The following is an 18,408-nucleotide window of genomic DNA, read 5'->3' as shown; positions in this document are numbered from 1 at the left end:
TCATAGTCGCCGTCATCACTTAAATGTTCGGCGATGTAACCAGTGTAATGACATGAACTATTATAATAACTGCTCCCTATATTATATCTAAGTAAGGGATGCTCCCCAACAACTTCCGCTTCCGCCATAGTCAGCATGGCTACCACACATGTAAATGACCATCAGACAGAATACAGTCATATCAGTCTTTAAAACGGACTTGTTGAGTTATTGCAACCAGGAGCCAGAGATATCTGATACGTTCCACACGTAATGGTTCTCAAGTAATCAAGATCGAGACGGGGAAACAGTACTTTATTTTTTTTACACATCATAAAACTGTCATGAAAATATCCGCTCTGATATTCAATATGAAAGTTTGTATATAATAAGCTATATAATAGGGTTTCAGACAAGGTTGTTACTAATTTCCCCTTTTCTTTCAATTTACAACCACATTCAGGCGGCGATATGAGAACGTTCCACCACATGGAATTAGCTGAATTTTGGTACACATATGAAACAAGTAAAGCTCTATCCGATTTTCTGATGGAAATTTGCATCCAAAACTATATAACGGGAGAAAATTGCAAATTTATGGCATTTTTCTTCATAATTGTGTCTCTGCAAGTGCATTTTCATCCGAGAATATATTTTTTTTTATGTTTTATGAATAAACACGATGTTTTGGAAATATTTATCAAAAGAAATTTATACTATGTTGCGAATTACAATTTCGAGATAACCTTCTTTTATTTACGAACTTATGTCTTTGATGCTGAAATTGACAACTTTATAAAAATACATTTTCACTGAAATTATGAAATCTGGGTGTCGGCAAGGTGTAAAATTATTTTTCGGAAAAGAAAAAAACAGTAGTTGAGCTAGATAAGAAATTATACGGGGGCAGGCTCCTATGGAGAATTAACATTACTGGAAACAGGCCCTTTGTTGATTTTTGAATCTGTGGAAAAAAAATAACGTTAGAATTTTCCCCAAGAAAAACGTTTTTACTTGCGTTTTCAGAAGTGTGGGTAATGAATTCCAGCGTGATGCCTACAATAACAATGCATATGATGTTTTTCTTCATTGGCGAAAATTTTTCTGTTTGTTTTAAGGCCATGTTCACAGGAATAAAAGAATGTTTTTTTTTTTAAGATGGAGTCCTGTGTTTTTATAAAGCTGGTTTCTGTTTACAACAGTCTCACATTAATTTCAAACCACAAATCGGTATTTATCCTGGCGTGTAATCAAGCGGTGATTATCAGAAAGAATTGTTTTTCGGTGGATTAACATTGTGCAGTCATATGAAAACACCACGTGTATCGATTGTTCCATGTGTGTAAATAGGGGTGTAAACAAGATGTGCCGATCAGTCGGGGTACCGCTGAATGTGAAACTCATTTTACTCAATCTGCAGAAACAATGACAAAGTAAAAGCATAACTCACTGTCGATAGTATAAATAAATCACAGTGATTAACATATCATTCTGTATCTTATCCATCATGTCGTTAACACAATGGTTAAAATCCGGGAAACTGAATCTTCGATAGCCTGCTGTTCCTGGGCTACCAAACCCTTCAGAGGCACCCAACAGGGAACAAGCCCTCACATACCAAGCTGCGAATGATGAAACGGAACCAATAATCACCAGTGGTCGCAAACGTGGAGAATATCAGACTGATGATGATGAAACGAGGGCAAAGATCGCTAGGTATTCCATAGACAACGGAGTAGCGAAAGCGCCCAGAAAATTCAGTGCTGAACTTGAAAGGAAAGTTAGTGAGACAACGGTCAGGAGTATGCGCGATCAGTACGTGAAATTAAAAAAGAAAGGTGGGACTGAACTGTCAGTGTTATCCAAGTCACTTAGGGGAAATCCCCTGTTGCTAGGCGAAGAACTTGACAACCAAGTGCACTGTTGGATAAATTGAAAGACAATGGAATCACGCCCTCTTTGTACCGGCATGCTGCACCAATAGACTGCAACCACTAGACTTGTCTGTTAATTACGACTACAGGGAGGAACTCAAAACACACGTCCATGAATGGTACTCTCAACAAGTGATGGTCGAATTACGTGATCGAAAGGATGATGCGGCCATTATGTGTCGAGCTAGTGTAGACTTGAAAACATCCGTACCGAAACCGATACACGTGCAGTGGGTAATTGACACACACGAGAAAATCTCTCAGCGCCGAGATGTGATCGTACGTGGCTTCCAGAAAGCAGGACTTATATGAACTGATGAATTTGTTTGATGTGATGGTTTTCGGGGAATAATCATGATATGTTTAGAATGTTCAGAATATCAGAATGTTGTGGGGAAAAAACATTTAATTTCATTAATGATTCGCAATTCGTGGTTTCTCAGAAGAAAATGTTCATGGACTCCTTAGTGCTGGAATATTATGTCAACGCGTAGCATTACACGTTTCATAGATGTTTAGGTGTTGAAAGTTTTGTATGATCTAGTGATCACTTTGTTGTTGTTTTCTTCTGATTGAATATTTGAAATGCATAAACTAATTCATTATCTCAACAAATTGTGTCTGTTGTTTTTATTAATAATTATTGTGAACCTGTAGTACGGATAGAAATACGGATCCAATCTTCAATCAACACGTAACGGCTATTCAGAGACAGACCCGTAAGTGAAGGGGTGTGTACATGTGTGCATGGCAAGGGAGACTACTCTTATAGTACTGTATTCTCGAACGCAAAGCTGACCAAGGGATATTGAACACGAACATTCAAGTATTTTTATATGGTATGACCAGCCTATTAACGCTGCATATCAGTATCAGCATGGAAACTACATTTTCGCCAGCAATAATATCAATCTGGAGGAATTGAGGAAATTGAGAATACTAACCAGTCACGTGGTTGTGTCACCGCATGCCTCAATAAATAATCGACAGGATGGTCCGATCAAGCCTAGTGACTACAGTGTCGCTAACGACTGCGAGAATAGACAATTGATCCCATCATACTTAGTATCACCATGAGTAATTACCCTGATTTGTTATATGCACAACTGGAAAAGCTAGCTCATTTAATTATATATCGTAGTCACCAATTTAGCGTTTCCACATCGAGCCTCAGACTACCCGATTCCCGACTGATTACGGGGTTTCTGTTCATTTGAAAGAGACGGAGATATGAGATGGAGTCTGCATCAAAAACAGAATATATCCTCATATTTTTAAAGAAATATAACTTCTGGAACAATCTACACATTATTTTCTTCACCAGCATGGAAAACAAATACAGTGGACATGGATACTCAAATTACCGGTGGACGTTTCCGTTGTCGGCAAAGATTACTTGGTCAAATTCCAAAATTACTTTAGTATGTAGTTCATATTACGTTGTGTTTTTTTAATTCGTGGATTTGCTCATCAAAGAAAACAACGAAAATTGGACACCCACGAAATAAAATGAATCCACATGTATGCGATGTATTGCCAGAACAATGTTACATATATTTATTGGATATTTATTGTTTATGTCTGCATACAGAAAGGTTTTAAGTAAGTTTTAAGACACTAGGTAGGCTATTCTGACTTTGTCCAAAGTGAGATATAAGACAAGCGCACTTTTGAAACGGTTCAATTTTTATTAACCCATATACACTTTGAGGCCTTATAAGGTTTTTCAACCCAATTGTCCCCAACTTCAGCCGAATTTATAATCGGTATCTAAATTACTAGACAGTTACGGTAATTTTTATTGCCGATCTGCTTGACCTTAGCAACGTGGGGAAAAGACGTCCGTGCGCTTTATGGTTCATTGGGCACACACACCTGACAAATGGTAATGTCCAAAATATAAGGCAAACAATATTCCTACTAACGTTTGTGTTTAAAATATTATTCTTATATGGTGCTTAGGAAAATGTAAGTACTATAGCTATACATATATATATATATATATATATATATATTCTGCATTTCCATTATTGTAGATGACGAAATCTGGACACTACAGTTTATCTGATGTAAAAGTTTATGTTGAAAAAGTGGTCTATCCAGCTGGATTGCAAAAGAAAGGACAGAAATATGCATTTCGACGATACTGTGCCAAATTTTGTATCCATGGAAATGCACTGCGGTACAACTATGCAGGTAAATTTCTCAGTGATAACGAATAAATTAGAAAAGGACAATATTTCAGGACCGTCATGCCTCAGCACATGGTGCACAAGACAAGAGACAACGTATGTTCCCTCTACTATTGAGACAACATGACGGATTTCATTCATTCACAGATAAGGGAATGCGAAAAGTGTCAGAAATTTGAAAAAATCAAAACCACTACGCCTGAAATGATTCCCATAAAACCGTCAGAGCCATGGGAAATACTTGGTATTGACCTGATTGGCCCCCTTCCATTAACCGAAAAGGAAAACATGTATTGCCTCACCATTACCAACCTATTCAGCAAATGGATCGAAAGAAGGCAGGTGGCATTTGCCCTTCATCTACGGGAGCTCTTTTTCCGTTTTGGCCCCCCAGCAAAAAGTTATTACAGACCTGGGGAAGTAGTTTGTAAATGAACTTAATGAGCAGTTGTTCGTGTTATGTGGCGTAAAACATTTGATTACAACAGCCTACCAACCACAAACAAACGGACAAGACGAACGCACAAACCAGACAATTGAGCGGTCACTATCAAAGCTTGTCAACGACGACCAATCAAACTGGGATGAATTCATCAGTCCGGTCATGTTTGGACTAAGAACAAGTCAGCAAGCTTCGACTAAGTGCACGCCTTTTATGGCTATGTTCGTCCGAAGAGCTCGAATGTTTGGAGAACTGGAAGATTCGAGTGATGATGTTCCATTTCCTCCGGACGAAATCACAACGGACCAGATGGATAGGAGGCAAGACAAGTTTTTATCTATGTATAAATTGATTGGAGAAAACATCGAGAAAGCGCAAGCAGAAAAGACAATACAGAGAGAGGAAAATATGGGTTGTAAGTCTTTCAACTTCAAAGTAGGTCAGGAAGTTTTGAAGAAAGATGGGAGGAAAGGGGATGTGTTATCACCACTGTCGTTAGGTCCATATGAAATTACCTCTTTAAAAAGTCGAACAAAAACACAACACATGGAATTTCTAGTAAAGAGACAATTTTGGCTCCAGGGGGATTCGCTTGACAACATTAACATCCCTAAAGCAGAAGAACGCTCTATTGAACTGTCCCTCAGACGAAGATTTCTTACAAACTATTTCACCTAAAATTTCCACTGAAGAGAAAACATGAACTCCAGGGACATGGCTTGACGACATTATCATAGATAAAGCACAGGCTATGCTCTTAGAACAGTTTCCTGGGATCTTTGGATTAAAAAGCTGTTTGCTTTTTCAGGTTTCAGACAAAAATAATATTGACAAAATGCAAAGTCAATTTGTTCAAATTCTAAATGTAAACGAAAATCATTGGGTTACAGTAGGAAGTAATAAAACCTTAGCAAACGTAGAGGATGTTTACGACAGTTTGGGTTGATCAATATCACACGGAAAGCGATGTTGCATACTAAGAATTATTCTACAACATTTAGAATGTCATCAACAGAGGGGTGGAGCTGATTGTGGCCTCTTTGCTATCGCTACTACAGCTTTGTGTTCCGACCAAGACCCAACGACGTACATATGGGACCAATCACTTATGCGAACACATCTTTAAAATTGTTTCAGACGCAACCAGATAGAAATGTTCCCATATGGTCATCGACGTCGTCCCAGCAAATCTAAGAAGACAACAGCTTACCGCATTCATTGCTTTTGTAGACATCCCGATGAAGGCGAAGCAATGATCAAGTGTGAACTGTGTCGCGTATGGTATCACGACAGATGCCATGCTACGGACGAAAGCATTTGGCACAGCAAACAAGCCACTTTTCACTGCAGAGCATGTGTAAACTGAAACAATTTATGCAGATGAACATATGATTATCAAACAAGAGCTCACATTTTCCCTGGAAGATGAACAGAAATAAAAAGCAATGAACATCAATTAGATTTATCGTCATACGTTTGGACATTGAGACAGAGACTGTTTCATGTGTTTTTTAATTAAACTGTTATCAGATCAATGTGTGGCCTTATTCAGTATGCGAAGTCTCCTGGTGACATATTGTGATCGCCTTTTGTCCGTCATTGTTCGTAGTCCGTCGTACAGCGTGTACACTTTTTGCATTTTCGACTTCTCCAAAACCTATTTACCAATTTCAATGAAATTTTTCACAAAAAGTCAATGGCAACAGGTGACCCTAATTGTGAATAATGTTTTTCACATCCCCAAGGAGACTGAGGGTTTTGTCAAATTAAAATCTTCAAAAAATCATCTCAAGACCCATAACTGGTAGAATTAAATACTGTTCATTGATGGGAGAGTCTGAAGTTGATACACTGAAATTGTAAATATTAAGGCCCCAGGGTCTCACATTTCCCCATGGGGAGGGTACAAAATGTACTGTACGTATGATTTATAAAACGGTAAGATTTTTGCTCATACTTAATAATTTATTTAAAATCCACTGGAAAGAATAGATTTCATACTCGTTTAAATTTTTAGTATCGGATAATAGTCCAAAGGGGCAAAAAGAGTTAGAATTCAACAACTTTTGATCATACAATGTATTTTGTGAAAATCAATCAATAACTCAGAAATAGCTGAGATGATACTTGTGTTTATCTTGGAAAGCTGTTAGCATAATGTGACAACGTTAAAGGTAATAGGGTTAAGGTAACAGATACCTTAACATTCCGTTATCGAAACAAGAGGCCTAGAGGGCTTGTATTGCTCACCTGGCTATAGTTTTAGGATCTCAAAAATTTCAATTACTCAAGAATTAAATATTTGCAAAGTATTGGCACCAGACCCGAGGGTAAATTCTTTACTAAAGTATCATGATTGTATTCAATGTCTAATGCCCAGTAATATATGCATTTTTTCATTGACGATCAAGATCTAGAACCAGTATTTATAGAAAATGTATTCCCCTCTACCAAACGGTGCTTACAACTAAATTTAAACAACATTCTGTGGTTCCTTGAGAAGGAGGTAGTTGAAAGAATTCTCCAGAAGAGCTATGCCTCTCTTGCCACAGGGGCTCCAAGCCTACTGTGTACACAATTTTTATTCTCCTTCACCAGATGATGTTTCAGAGTAAATTTGGATTATATCCTGTAATACCTTCAGAACAAGTAGGATTTTAGAGAATTCACTAAATTTCCCCTATTAGGCCTCATCACATTGGCCCCTGAGGGCCAGACCCACCATTTATACAAAATTTGATCCACTTCCGCGTTGAACATTGGTGTAAATCTTGTGTTGATTGTTCTACTAAAAAAACACTGAAAAACAGACAACGTGCACCTATTCTTCCCATACCTGTTGATGGACCATTTGACAGGGTCGCAATTGATGTGTTGGGACCATTTCCACCATCAGACAAAGGCAACAGATATATCATAGTGTTCTTGGATTACCTTACACGCTGGCCTGAAGCTAAAGTTGTTAGATCAGCGGACGGTACCACAACAGCGAAGTTCCTTGTTGAGGATATCATTAGTCGTCATGGTTCACCACGAGTTCTATTAACTGACCGTGGAAGTAATTTCATGTCCAAAGTCTTTTAAGAGGTTTGCAAAATCATGAACACGTCACAAGTTCACACTACAGCCTATCATCCTCAAACAGATGGAATTGTAGAAAGGTTTAACGCAATTCTGGCAACAATTTTGTCTATGTATGTGTGTAGTCATCAGAGAGACTGGGACAACTTTATTCCACATGTATTATTCGCATATCGGACTAGCATACAAGAGACTACTAAGGAAACTCCATTCTATCTGATGTATGGATGCGATGCCCAATTACCCATCGATGTTGCTCTAACACAGCCAACAGTGCGATACATTTCGACAGATGACTATCAGATTGATTTGATAGATAAACTTCAACATGCATTTACGCAAGCAAAGGAAAACACAGAGCTTGCACAACAAAAACAGAAACTACATTCGGACAAACATTCTAAGGAACCACCCTTTGTTATTGGGGAAAGGGTTTGGATTTATGCTCCTGTAACTGCCAAGGGCTTATCAACCAAGTCACTACACCCCTGGAGTGGATCCTGTGAAATTGCGAAAACACCTCCTGTTAACTTTCAAGTACGGACATGCGATGGGAAACGTGTAACAAAGATAGTTCACAGCAACAGGATGAAATCATTTGTCAATCCCGAAAAGGATTTGGAACCGGACGAAGATGATGATGATGACATACTTCACGACAATGACGGAAAAGATGATACAACACGCGATGAACACATCACTAATGCCAGTTCAAACACTGATAATAGTGTTGAGGTAGAACACAGTGCTAGCAATAACATAGTGAGATGGTGACAATTCCTGGGTTTCTCCAGAAAATGTTGAACAATCTCTTGTAGAGGAGTTTGAAAGAACCTATAGACAAAAGCGAGTGAAGAAAAAGGACAATTGAACAAAAGTAGAGTTTAATTCTATCAATGGACTAATAGATTCTAATAACTACTGTATAATGTTTGTATAATTAGGCTAGAGTAACTGAATTGTACTCATATATTCTTAGTTAATAATTTTGTTTCAGCTTGACATTGGTTATTTAGTGAATTATTTACGGTAGAGATTAACGCTTGTGGACAGTCGAACTTAATGGGGGAGGAATGTGAGCGTGAAGAGTGTACAGGATCGAAAATTAATGAGTTTAAAGATAAATGACCATATTATTTTATCTGTAAACAAATAGGGTCGGGCAGTCCATCGTCCAGTGTCCCCAGCTGGTATGTGTCTGTTAAGAGCTGACGGAGTGAGAGAGACAGTTAAGGTCATGTGGGGTTAGTTTGGATAGATTTAGTGTAATTACTTTAGATTGATCACTTTTATGTGTTTGATTAAGTTTGGGAAAAGCCTGGTCTCGGGAGTTTTTTTAGTTGGGATGTTTGAGGGCACAGACGTGTTTGTGGGAACTCCGGTTGTTTGGCATTAATTTTGGATAGTGCGATATTATTATTAATTTATTGTTGTCAATAAATGTGGTTTATACACATATGTACATGTTCTATTACCATTACTTATTACATGATTACTTGACACTCGCAACTGATTTCTCAATAACACTGACCTCTGTGAGTGGTAATTGATTACCCTTTATGGGACCCGATGCTTGTCAGTGGGTCACCCTTATAGACCCCATTTCTGATGCGGGCATTTTAGACTTGCGCATTAGGACAGAACTGACCAGTCTTTGTTTAGGGATGCTGGAAGCAGTACACAAATTTCTTGTTACGTGGTCATCAAAAATTTCTACTTGCCAATAATTCTGAACAAACTTTCACAAACTATCACCACTGGAAGACTTGTGAGAAGTTGTTTTCGGCCGTTCATGGCCCGTGGACCCCATGCACGAGTGGATTTAATGCTTTTCTGACGGACTATAGCTAGCCAGTCTCCATGCTGTTTACATAATAACTTTACGGAACTGTGTGCTACGTATTTGTGTAATCGTAAGGAACTATGGCTTCTAGAAGTCGCCGTACTTCTACTAGGCAAAATAGTGCAAGACCTAGGCCTGCTCCTTATGACGGTAACAACCCCGAAAACTGGACCAGTGCACAACTAACTAACGAGTTAGAACGGATGGGTATCAGTGTTCCCGCTGGCCTGCCTAGAACCATTCTAAAAAAATTGTATTAACAAAACTCGGATAAAAGTGTTCAAGTCCGCTAAAGGAATGGTGACAATTCTGCAGAACTGTCCATAAACGAAGTGTTTAATAGTCAGGAAGCTACGAATAGCACATCAGGTAATGCTTCTGCAGTTGGCGCCAGAACTAGTACTACTGTTGCGTCACACTCGAGCTCGGACGAAAGCCACGTAGGTGGCGCTGTTCCTAACTCGGATGTGCGGGTTTTCAATGGTGCAGTTCGGGCGCTAACTATAGCCTAACCGGGAAGTGACAACTACGCATGACAGTAAAGTTGCAAATCGAACGCACTGTAGTTTAGAGACTTTAGTTAAGATGGCGGCCTCCAAATGGCAAAGTAGAGCAAGGCACCTGATACTGATGGATTTTATCAGTGAATCTGATGATGAGATTATTTTACGACACAAGAACTTGATGTATATTATGGCTTTACACATGCAGAAGACCAATCGTTCCTCTGTACCGAAAATCAATACCTATATGGAGGTCATCAATGATATGATACTACCTGAAAATGTGGACGACTTTAAAACTCATTACAGGTTGAGCAGGGATATGTTTGACTGCCTCCTGGAGAGGATAAGGGATGACTTGATAAAAGACTTCCGTGGGGGTCGCCAACCGTCAAATCCAGCCAGACAACTTCTTGTTTTCTTGAATTATCTATGTAGCCAACAGAGCATGCGAGAATGTGCACATTTTTTTGGATTGTCAAAATCAACTGTGCACGCAATTGTTACATCCGTTACTGAAGCCATTGTCAATTTACACTCTCAGGTATGCGGCTATTTCTTAAAATTAGTAAAAGTACTAAATTTCTTTTGTAGTTAATTATTGGTAATTGGACAAGGGGGTTCTGTTATTTGAGACCATATTTTTTTTTAATAGGTTCCCTTAATAGACATGAAAACATGAAACATTCTGCTAACATACTGTAGCAATGGAACTTGATAGTTTTAGTGAGAGTAAAATTGATTCCGATATGGGGAGGCCTCTAACTGATTAAGACAGCCCAAGCCATAAGTCTTACCCAAACTCCAGCCAAAGTGTGTTGCCTAATGACTTTAGGGAAATTTCATCCCCCATAAAAAAAAGGGGGGGGGGGGTTCTTATTAGTGGATGTGCCCTTAATGGGGATTATACGGTATATATATTCCCCCAAAATTCACATTGTATTTCGAATATTGGTTTGAACAGGTTATCAGGTGGCCAGATGCAGAGAGACAGAGAGAAATTGCAAGAGAAGTTGAAGATAGTGTGGGAATACCTGGTGTTGTGATTTTGATCGATGGAACACATATCCGTTTAGCAAGTGCCCCTGGTGGTGAAAGAGAGTATTACAACAGAAATAATTTCCCTTCAGTTCAACTACAGGTAGGATTCATATGAAGCAGGTGTATCAAACCTTATTAGGTTTCAAGTACCAGAAATTTATAAGTTGCAGTGTACATGTTGCAATCCAAACAATTTCACACATGTATAACTTTGACAAATAGCATGTTGAATTTCCCATTGTTTATTGCACAACATACCAATAGCTAACAGGTCATTTTTTATTATTTACAGGTTGTTGTTGACAACAATTTGACAATAACAAATGCCTATTGTGGCTGGCCAGGAAGTACCCATGATGCTAGAGTTTTAAGGAATTCTGAACTATTCTTGAAGGCAGAAAATGGTTCATTATTTCTTCCAAATCATTTTCGTCTGGCAGACAATGCCTAGAAATTGGCTTATTTCTCCCTTCAAGAATTATGGAAATTTGTCTCCACAACAGAACAGGTTTACAAAAAAGTGTCAAGTGCTCGACAAACTGTAGAACGGTGTTTTTCCCATTTAAAAGGAAGATTTCGTCGTCTGAAAGAAGTAATGCTACATAACCCTTCAGAAATCACAAAACTGGTGATATCAGCATGTGTGTTGCACAATCCCTGTGTGATTCATCATGAAAATTTGGATCAGTATATGGACCAAGAAATCATTGATGATCCTGGAAATGATGAAGCCTATCAGCTTGGACATCATGGAGCAGTTCGTAGAACCAGACTCCTTCAGCTCATGTAGACTCTAGGTAGTTTAAATACAGCAACATAGCTCAGATTTGTTGTTTTTTTAGCTTACCATTATCAGATAATAGAAAAGATGCATAACTAAGGTTCTTCTGTTTAATAAATTTTATCATGATCAAATTTAAGCACTTTCCAGCTTGCAATGTGGCTATTGAAAAAAGAAAGGAAACCAGAGTTTTGTTATGTTTTAATCTCTTTAACAAATGTATATCAAAAAGATATATGACTAGTACAAAATAAACATGTATACCTTTACTACCTGTGAATTTTGTTTTATTTAACAAGTATAAAATAAAAAAATACACCATCTGTGAATTAAATTAACAAAGAAATAAAATTAAAAAACAAAAGACCCAATGGGCCTGAATCACATTAACACTAAACACCGTGATCCAAAAAGTGGGTAAAGGTCATTGTATTATGTATTACCATGGTTGACCATTGTTGCTGACCATGTTTGCTCAAGGAATGACCATGGTCAACCACAGTTTGGTAATATCAAACCATGGTTGCCTGAAAATAACCATGGTTAACCAAAGTAACTTCCATTGTACATCAAAAATTAAATATCAAGTAATTCATATAACATATGATGATCCCACACAAAAACAAATACAGCTGAACATTTTTTTTTTTTGTTTACCTTACAACTGATGCTATCTTTAACAGATTAACACACAAGTTTGTTTCAGCCAACTGTTCAGTAAGTGTTCTGCCATCATAGAGCTCTATTTCCAGTCATTTCATGATAAATTTGTATAACTACTTGCTGATTCATTTGAAAACACAATGTCCAAACAGATTTGGCATCCTTGCAATAAAAATGTTGTTGTCAATTTCCATGTAAAACAATTTCTCTTGAATTTCATCCACAAGAATGATCATTCTTTCATCTGTCCTGTTGACATGAACGATATGCCTACCACTTTTTCCATTCAAGATGCTATTTTCTGAAGGCTTTAGTAGAGTACCAAAGGCATAGACAATTTCACCCTTCATGTTTAAAACAAAATACTCTACACTGATTATATCTCCATTCTTTGTACACATTATGTAACAAATTCTTTTTTTCATGCGACAGTATTCTTTGCAGTAGAGCTTTTCTCCATTTACATGCACTCGGTGTACCTTCCTTAGTTCTGCTAATGATGATGCGTTTGTGCCTTCCAAAATCTTCTCAATGTCCCTACATTGACTGATAACTTGGTGGCGTCCAGTCACCTTGCAGTTCTTCATGACAGTCATCTTCCATGAACGTCCAGATTCAATCATCTTGCCAAAGAATTTTTTTTCTTTTTCATTTCTCATACGATCAAGTTCTATGTTTTTCAACTTTAACTGAAGCTCTTTGACCTTAACACACTGACATGTCACATCGCCGGTACCATGAACTGAACTTAAAACAGCTGCATTAGCATCCTCGAATGGGAAGCAGCTCCAACACCATAAAGGGCCCCATTGCCTCACATAAAAAGCGTAATGTGCACCAACATTGTGAAAATTCAATCCACAAGATCCTTTGTTGTAGAGGTCTGGAAACTGTTTGTAGAATTTATCCAACAAGCTCTCTGCTCTTGACAATTCCTCTTCCAATATTCGGTCACCAAGAAGCAGATATACACCTTCAGATAGTAAGCAAAGGTGTGCAAGATATTCATCAGGCAGAATATTTTTCAAGCATGGAATGGAATAATACAGGAGCCAGGTCTGAAGTTCTGTTGCTTTGAAGTTACAGTAGTGCTTTTCTATATCCCTTGGTAAACGCTCAACATAATCTGGTGGATATACATTTTGTAGTCTTTTGGACACTATCTTCAATGAGTTTCCGACAAAGTATGGCTTTCCACTACATGTTGGTGAAAACCATAGATACAGAAGTTTCTTCGTGACACCCATCAAGGCACCATGCATGTAGTCTGGTACCATTCCAATGACGACATCAAACCATGGCATGACACTTAAACCTGATGTTCCGCATATTCCCATAATTCTCTTGTTCTTTTTTGCTCGAGGTCCCTTGGTATACTTAACATCATCCGATCTTCTCAATGGTGGTCTGGTCAAATTATCTCTATGTGGATAGTATCGGGCATATCCTGCTCCTTGCCTTTCCACAACACCTTCTTCTTCACACGTAGAGCAACCATAAGACCCATTGAACATTGTCATATTTAAAACATATGCTTTTGCTTGTAAATCTACAGTTCCACACAGAACCGCCAACCTGACATGTATAGCTTCCTCAAAATCAACTGGTTTTATGCTGAACCCGTGATTTTTCAACTGGCACATGGTTTCACCAAAAGACTTTAAATACTGAAAAAAAGGTGGTTTGTCTTTGCCTTGCCAGATTCCAGCCAATACAATATTTTCTCTAGAAAACCTAGTTTGCACTGGTAATTCATTGACAGCTAAAAAGATTGGCCACAATTTGACATTTGAGGAAGAATAGAGTGGCACTCCATCAGTGTTGGAACATGGCACTCAAGTTGTTTGTGTTGAAAAGAAATTCACCAGGTGAGCACAGGGAACGATAGTACTCTCCATCAATAAAATCTGAAAATATAGCTTCATGTGGTGCTCTGGACTTCTTCTTCAGTTCTTGAATACTCTTCCAGATGTTTTTCTTTTCCAATATTAACTTCAGTTGACTTGCAATATCAGCAATGGTAAATGAAGTCTTGGGCTGACGATTAAATGCTGTCTGTGATGCCAGTCCTCCTTTATATCTGTAATTACCACATCTGTCTGTCTCGCATACATAGTTTTCACCTTCAAAAACTGCAAAACAGACACTACAGTAGGACACACATTTATAAGCAGTAGATTCTCCAATTTGCTTCACTTTCGTGCTCGAGTTGCATCCTGCATGTAAGTTTACTAACTTTTCCAGATTTTTAGCAGCGTCACCTGATAGTTTGTATCGTGCAACATAGGCAGATGTACAGAATGCCAAGGACTCCTCTTCAGAGTATGGTTCATTCAACTTACCACCTTTTATCTCATCATCTTCAGAAGTGGTTTCAGAAGATAAAACATCATCATCACTACTACTATTTATGTCATACAGTAAATTCTCACAATCAGAAAAATATGACCCTGTAGGACTGCCACACAGTGAGGGAACATTATCCGAAGAATCTGAATCTTTACTGTCATTGTTGTCCATGGGACGATACAATTCATAATTCAAATCTTGGCTGTCACTATCACCATTTGAGCCGATGTTTTTACTTGATTCATGCAGAGTTGATTCCACTTGATCATTTTTGTTGCCTAAAAGCACATTTTCAAGAACTGCATCTTCATCAGAACTTTCCAAACATTCAATGCCACTTATGTTACCATCCATTTCCATTACGTCTTCAGAATATTCACAATTGCTTTTTTCAGAATGCTGATCATCTTCCTCTTTTTGAAGTCTCCTTACAGTTCGGCCAGGAATAGGCAAAGATGGGTCAGTTTTGTATAGGCTGTACACTTTGGATATGGGACCTGAAAAAAAAAAAGTTTCTTCTTAAGATACAGAATTTTTAATAAATATGTATGCAAATCATATTCTAGTGTTAAAACAAGTTTTCTGGTATTGCTGAAGCAATACACCTCCACTACCGGTCACCACAAATTCCTTAGATGCAATTTTCCAAAAATAGTAACAGTGTCCTTGACTGCATGATCTTGAAACTGAAACTCGTTCTAGATATTTTAATTCTGTACTAATTCGACAGGTACACTTGTCAAAATGTATAGAGAAACATGGTCACTGGTGTGATGACAAATATTTTCTTTCAAGTGACCTTGACCAATATTATTAAAATCTGTAGAAAAATGAAGTTACTAGAATGATATGTATATGCACATCTCCTGATGGTACCTGACAGAACTGATACTGTTGTCCGCATGAACAAAGTTGTCACAAATATTATGACACTGATGTGGTTTTAGTTATACTTTCATTAGACTATGGAAACTGTCAAGTACCAACTTACTTTTTCCATGAACTTTGCACAAGTGTTGATATATCCTTTGTTTCGATGATAGTATTTTGGAACAAATTTTACACTGGAATTGACTGCCATCACTATTCTCAAGTTTGTGGAAGCATTCTTCTTTGGAGCCTGGGATAGTCTGTTCAGTAACTGGAAAAGAAACAGATTTTGTTTGTGGTTTTTCAACACCCCAACCCCCTTCAATTTAAAAAAAGTACATGAACTGTTTTTGCACTTTTCCATTGCATTTTACAAAATTGCAGTATGGTCTCTGATATTATTTATTTTCAAATTTGTTTCTAGTTGATAAAGTATTGATAAACAAGCAAATAATTGATTGTCCTACCACATGTATACTGGCCTATGTTTTTATATATTACAACTAACCTAGGGTGTGCCACTCAACCTGCAGTTAGACATTTTACTTAAATGGATTCATATTTGATTTGATGAATTTATACTGGCCTTGCCCAAATAGAACTAATCAGGCCGGCCAGGCTATTTCTGCACAATACAAGTAATCATACAAGTCAGACATATATATAGTTAAAAAATGGTAAAGTCCAAATGGAGTAGGTTATATAGAAATAACATAAAAACAAAGTTTGACGATCAACTCACAAGTGCTTTCACCCAGCTGGGCTCTTCGGGCAAGTTTATTTTTTTATTTCTATATATATGTATATATACCCTTGTGAGTTGCTGCAATGTGGCCAAGTACACGCCTCTTCGTTGAGAGTATTTTGTCACAAAAAAGACATCTGAAGCGGTTTTTGCCATTGACCAAGTCTTGGACAAACTTTTTCGGTACATTTCTGTACTCTGCCATCATTAATCTTTGATGATTTATCTGAAAAGACATTTTAGAATTGTTATTTAAATTCCTTTACAGCATGCTTAAAACCAGTAAACAACTTTCAAATTAAACAACCATAATGTAGCATTGAATAAAAAAATAATAAAAGTCAATTGCCTATAATCGGAAGACAGATCAATGTATGTCAATGGATGCCTTGTTGTTGTTTAATAAGAGAATTAGTTCGTAAGGTAGACAGTGGTTGAACACTCAATGTTTTCCAGATAATTTATAATTTATAATAATAATGTCAAAATGTAAAAAGGACAGAGGAAAATTTGAAGAACGGTGGAGTTCCATTTTACACAAAGTTGCTGGATCTTGAGAATGTATAACCCAGTCAGCGGTCAACTTAAACGCAGTTAAAATTGTTTTTTCGGCATGACTTTTCAAATACAAAATGAAACATTGGCATATATTCAATGCAACCTTGAATTAGATTCACAAGGGTTTCAGTTGTTTTACGTCTTTTTTGTTTTTACTTTTTCGTTGATTAATAGGAATATTTCTCATTTGTTTTGTTCATTGATGGTTATTTACAATGTAGCAATATATTGATGAAGAAAACCTACTTCAAACCATATCGGTTGTTATTATCGCGGTCCGGATGGTCTTGTGCAAATTATACTGGCCTCAACACAGATCGGTCATTGAATCGCTATCCCGAATTGTGATGGAACCAGGAGTTCTCTCCCCTTAGCCGCTGATCGCTAGTAATCAGCAAGAGTAATTTAGAGTTACTGCCCTTGTGTGTCTTCTCTTATTTTCCGTCTGAGAGAAACGGCATGGTGATGAGAGCAGCCTTTTCAGCATCGTTTAATCAAAGATGTCAAGTCGAGTGAGCTATCATAAAGCCCCACACGTCGTAAGTGTTTATTTTATGTAAGCAGAGTGCTAGAACCTTGATGAAACCGTTTGTATGCTGCAATATGTATTTTTAGAGATGTAAACAAAATAGGTGTTGTTTAGATTTGGCGGTAAATATGGCCGTCAATTCCCCCTTACTGTAACTAAGTCTTTTTATTGGTAGAAGTTTAGTTTCCTCATAAACAGGTAATTGTATGGATACAATCAAGTGAATTTCTAGTCATTATCACAACTATTCACAGTTTATTTACATAATAGATACCTAGATCTATTTGATGTGTTCATATTTGCACATGGTTTCGATTTGGTTAGCTGTACTCAGATTTATGTATTGTCAACCTGTCTATTAAAACCTCTCTGGCTCCCATAAAGATCAGTCTCCTAGGGCAGGTGGTCTTTGTGGACAGGAGTTCCTTATAAGACAGGTGGTCCTCATAGACAGGTGGCCGCTTTACAGAGGTGGTCGTTATAGACAGGTTTTCGCCTGTAGACTGGCTTAAATGTATAGATGGCTATTTTTTGACTTACTGAAGCTCATATGTGAATGTTTATTGCATAATTCAGTGATATGTTCCCTACTCTGATAGTATTGTTTAAATTTAAGAATAATCAGATAATTTGTGATGTTTTTAGTATGAATACACCTGTAATTTGGGTATTTCTGTACGAGTGTATGTGAGACAATATTTTCAAGGTAATTAAGTTCCGGTGTCCTATTTTCTTGGTAGATTGGTCATTTATCAGTGGCGTAGCGTCCGTGCATGCTTGCATGCTCAAGCATGCAAGAATAAAATTCGAGAAAACATGTTTTCTTTTTCTTGTTTATTAATCTATTTCCATAATGTGCATGATTCTTTTCTCGTGATTTGTTTTATATACCGTTGCG

At 37.5% G+C, this 18,408-nt stretch overlaps 1 protein-coding gene and 1 pseudogene across 1 annotated transcript; both read left to right on the top strand.

The window, feature by feature from the left end:
* The first annotated feature begins 7,646 nt into the window (after positions 1-7,646).
* LOC132563550 (uncharacterized) lies at positions 7,647-8,402 on the top strand. The gene has a single exon (XM_060228292.1). The coding sequence runs from the start codon at positions 7,647-7,649 to the stop codon at positions 8,400-8,402; it is 756 nt and encodes a 251-aa protein (XP_060084275.1).
* A 1,654-nt stretch (positions 8,403-10,056) lies between these two features.
* Positions 10,057-11,805, top strand: LOC132563549 (uncharacterized; annotated as a pseudogene).
* The last annotated feature ends 6,603 nt before the right edge of the window (positions 11,806-18,408 follow it).

Source organism: Ylistrum balloti, unplaced genomic scaffold (genome assembly GCF_031769215.1).
Source record: "Ylistrum balloti isolate Yb309-2 unplaced genomic scaffold, AGI_CSIRO_Ybal_v1 Utg371766, whole genome shotgun sequence".
Classification (NCBI taxonomy): domain Eukaryota; kingdom Metazoa; phylum Mollusca; class Bivalvia; order Pectinida; family Pectinidae; genus Ylistrum; species Ylistrum balloti.
The sequence above is the reverse complement of the archived record's forward strand: the minus strand, read 5'-3'. Positions and strand labels throughout refer to the sequence as shown.

What these genes read in the sequence shown, in the direction of transcription:
- LOC132563550 (XM_060228292.1), top strand. Translation starts at nt 7,647, where the DNA reads ATGAACACGTCACAAGTTCACACTACAGCCTATCATCCTCAAACAGAT.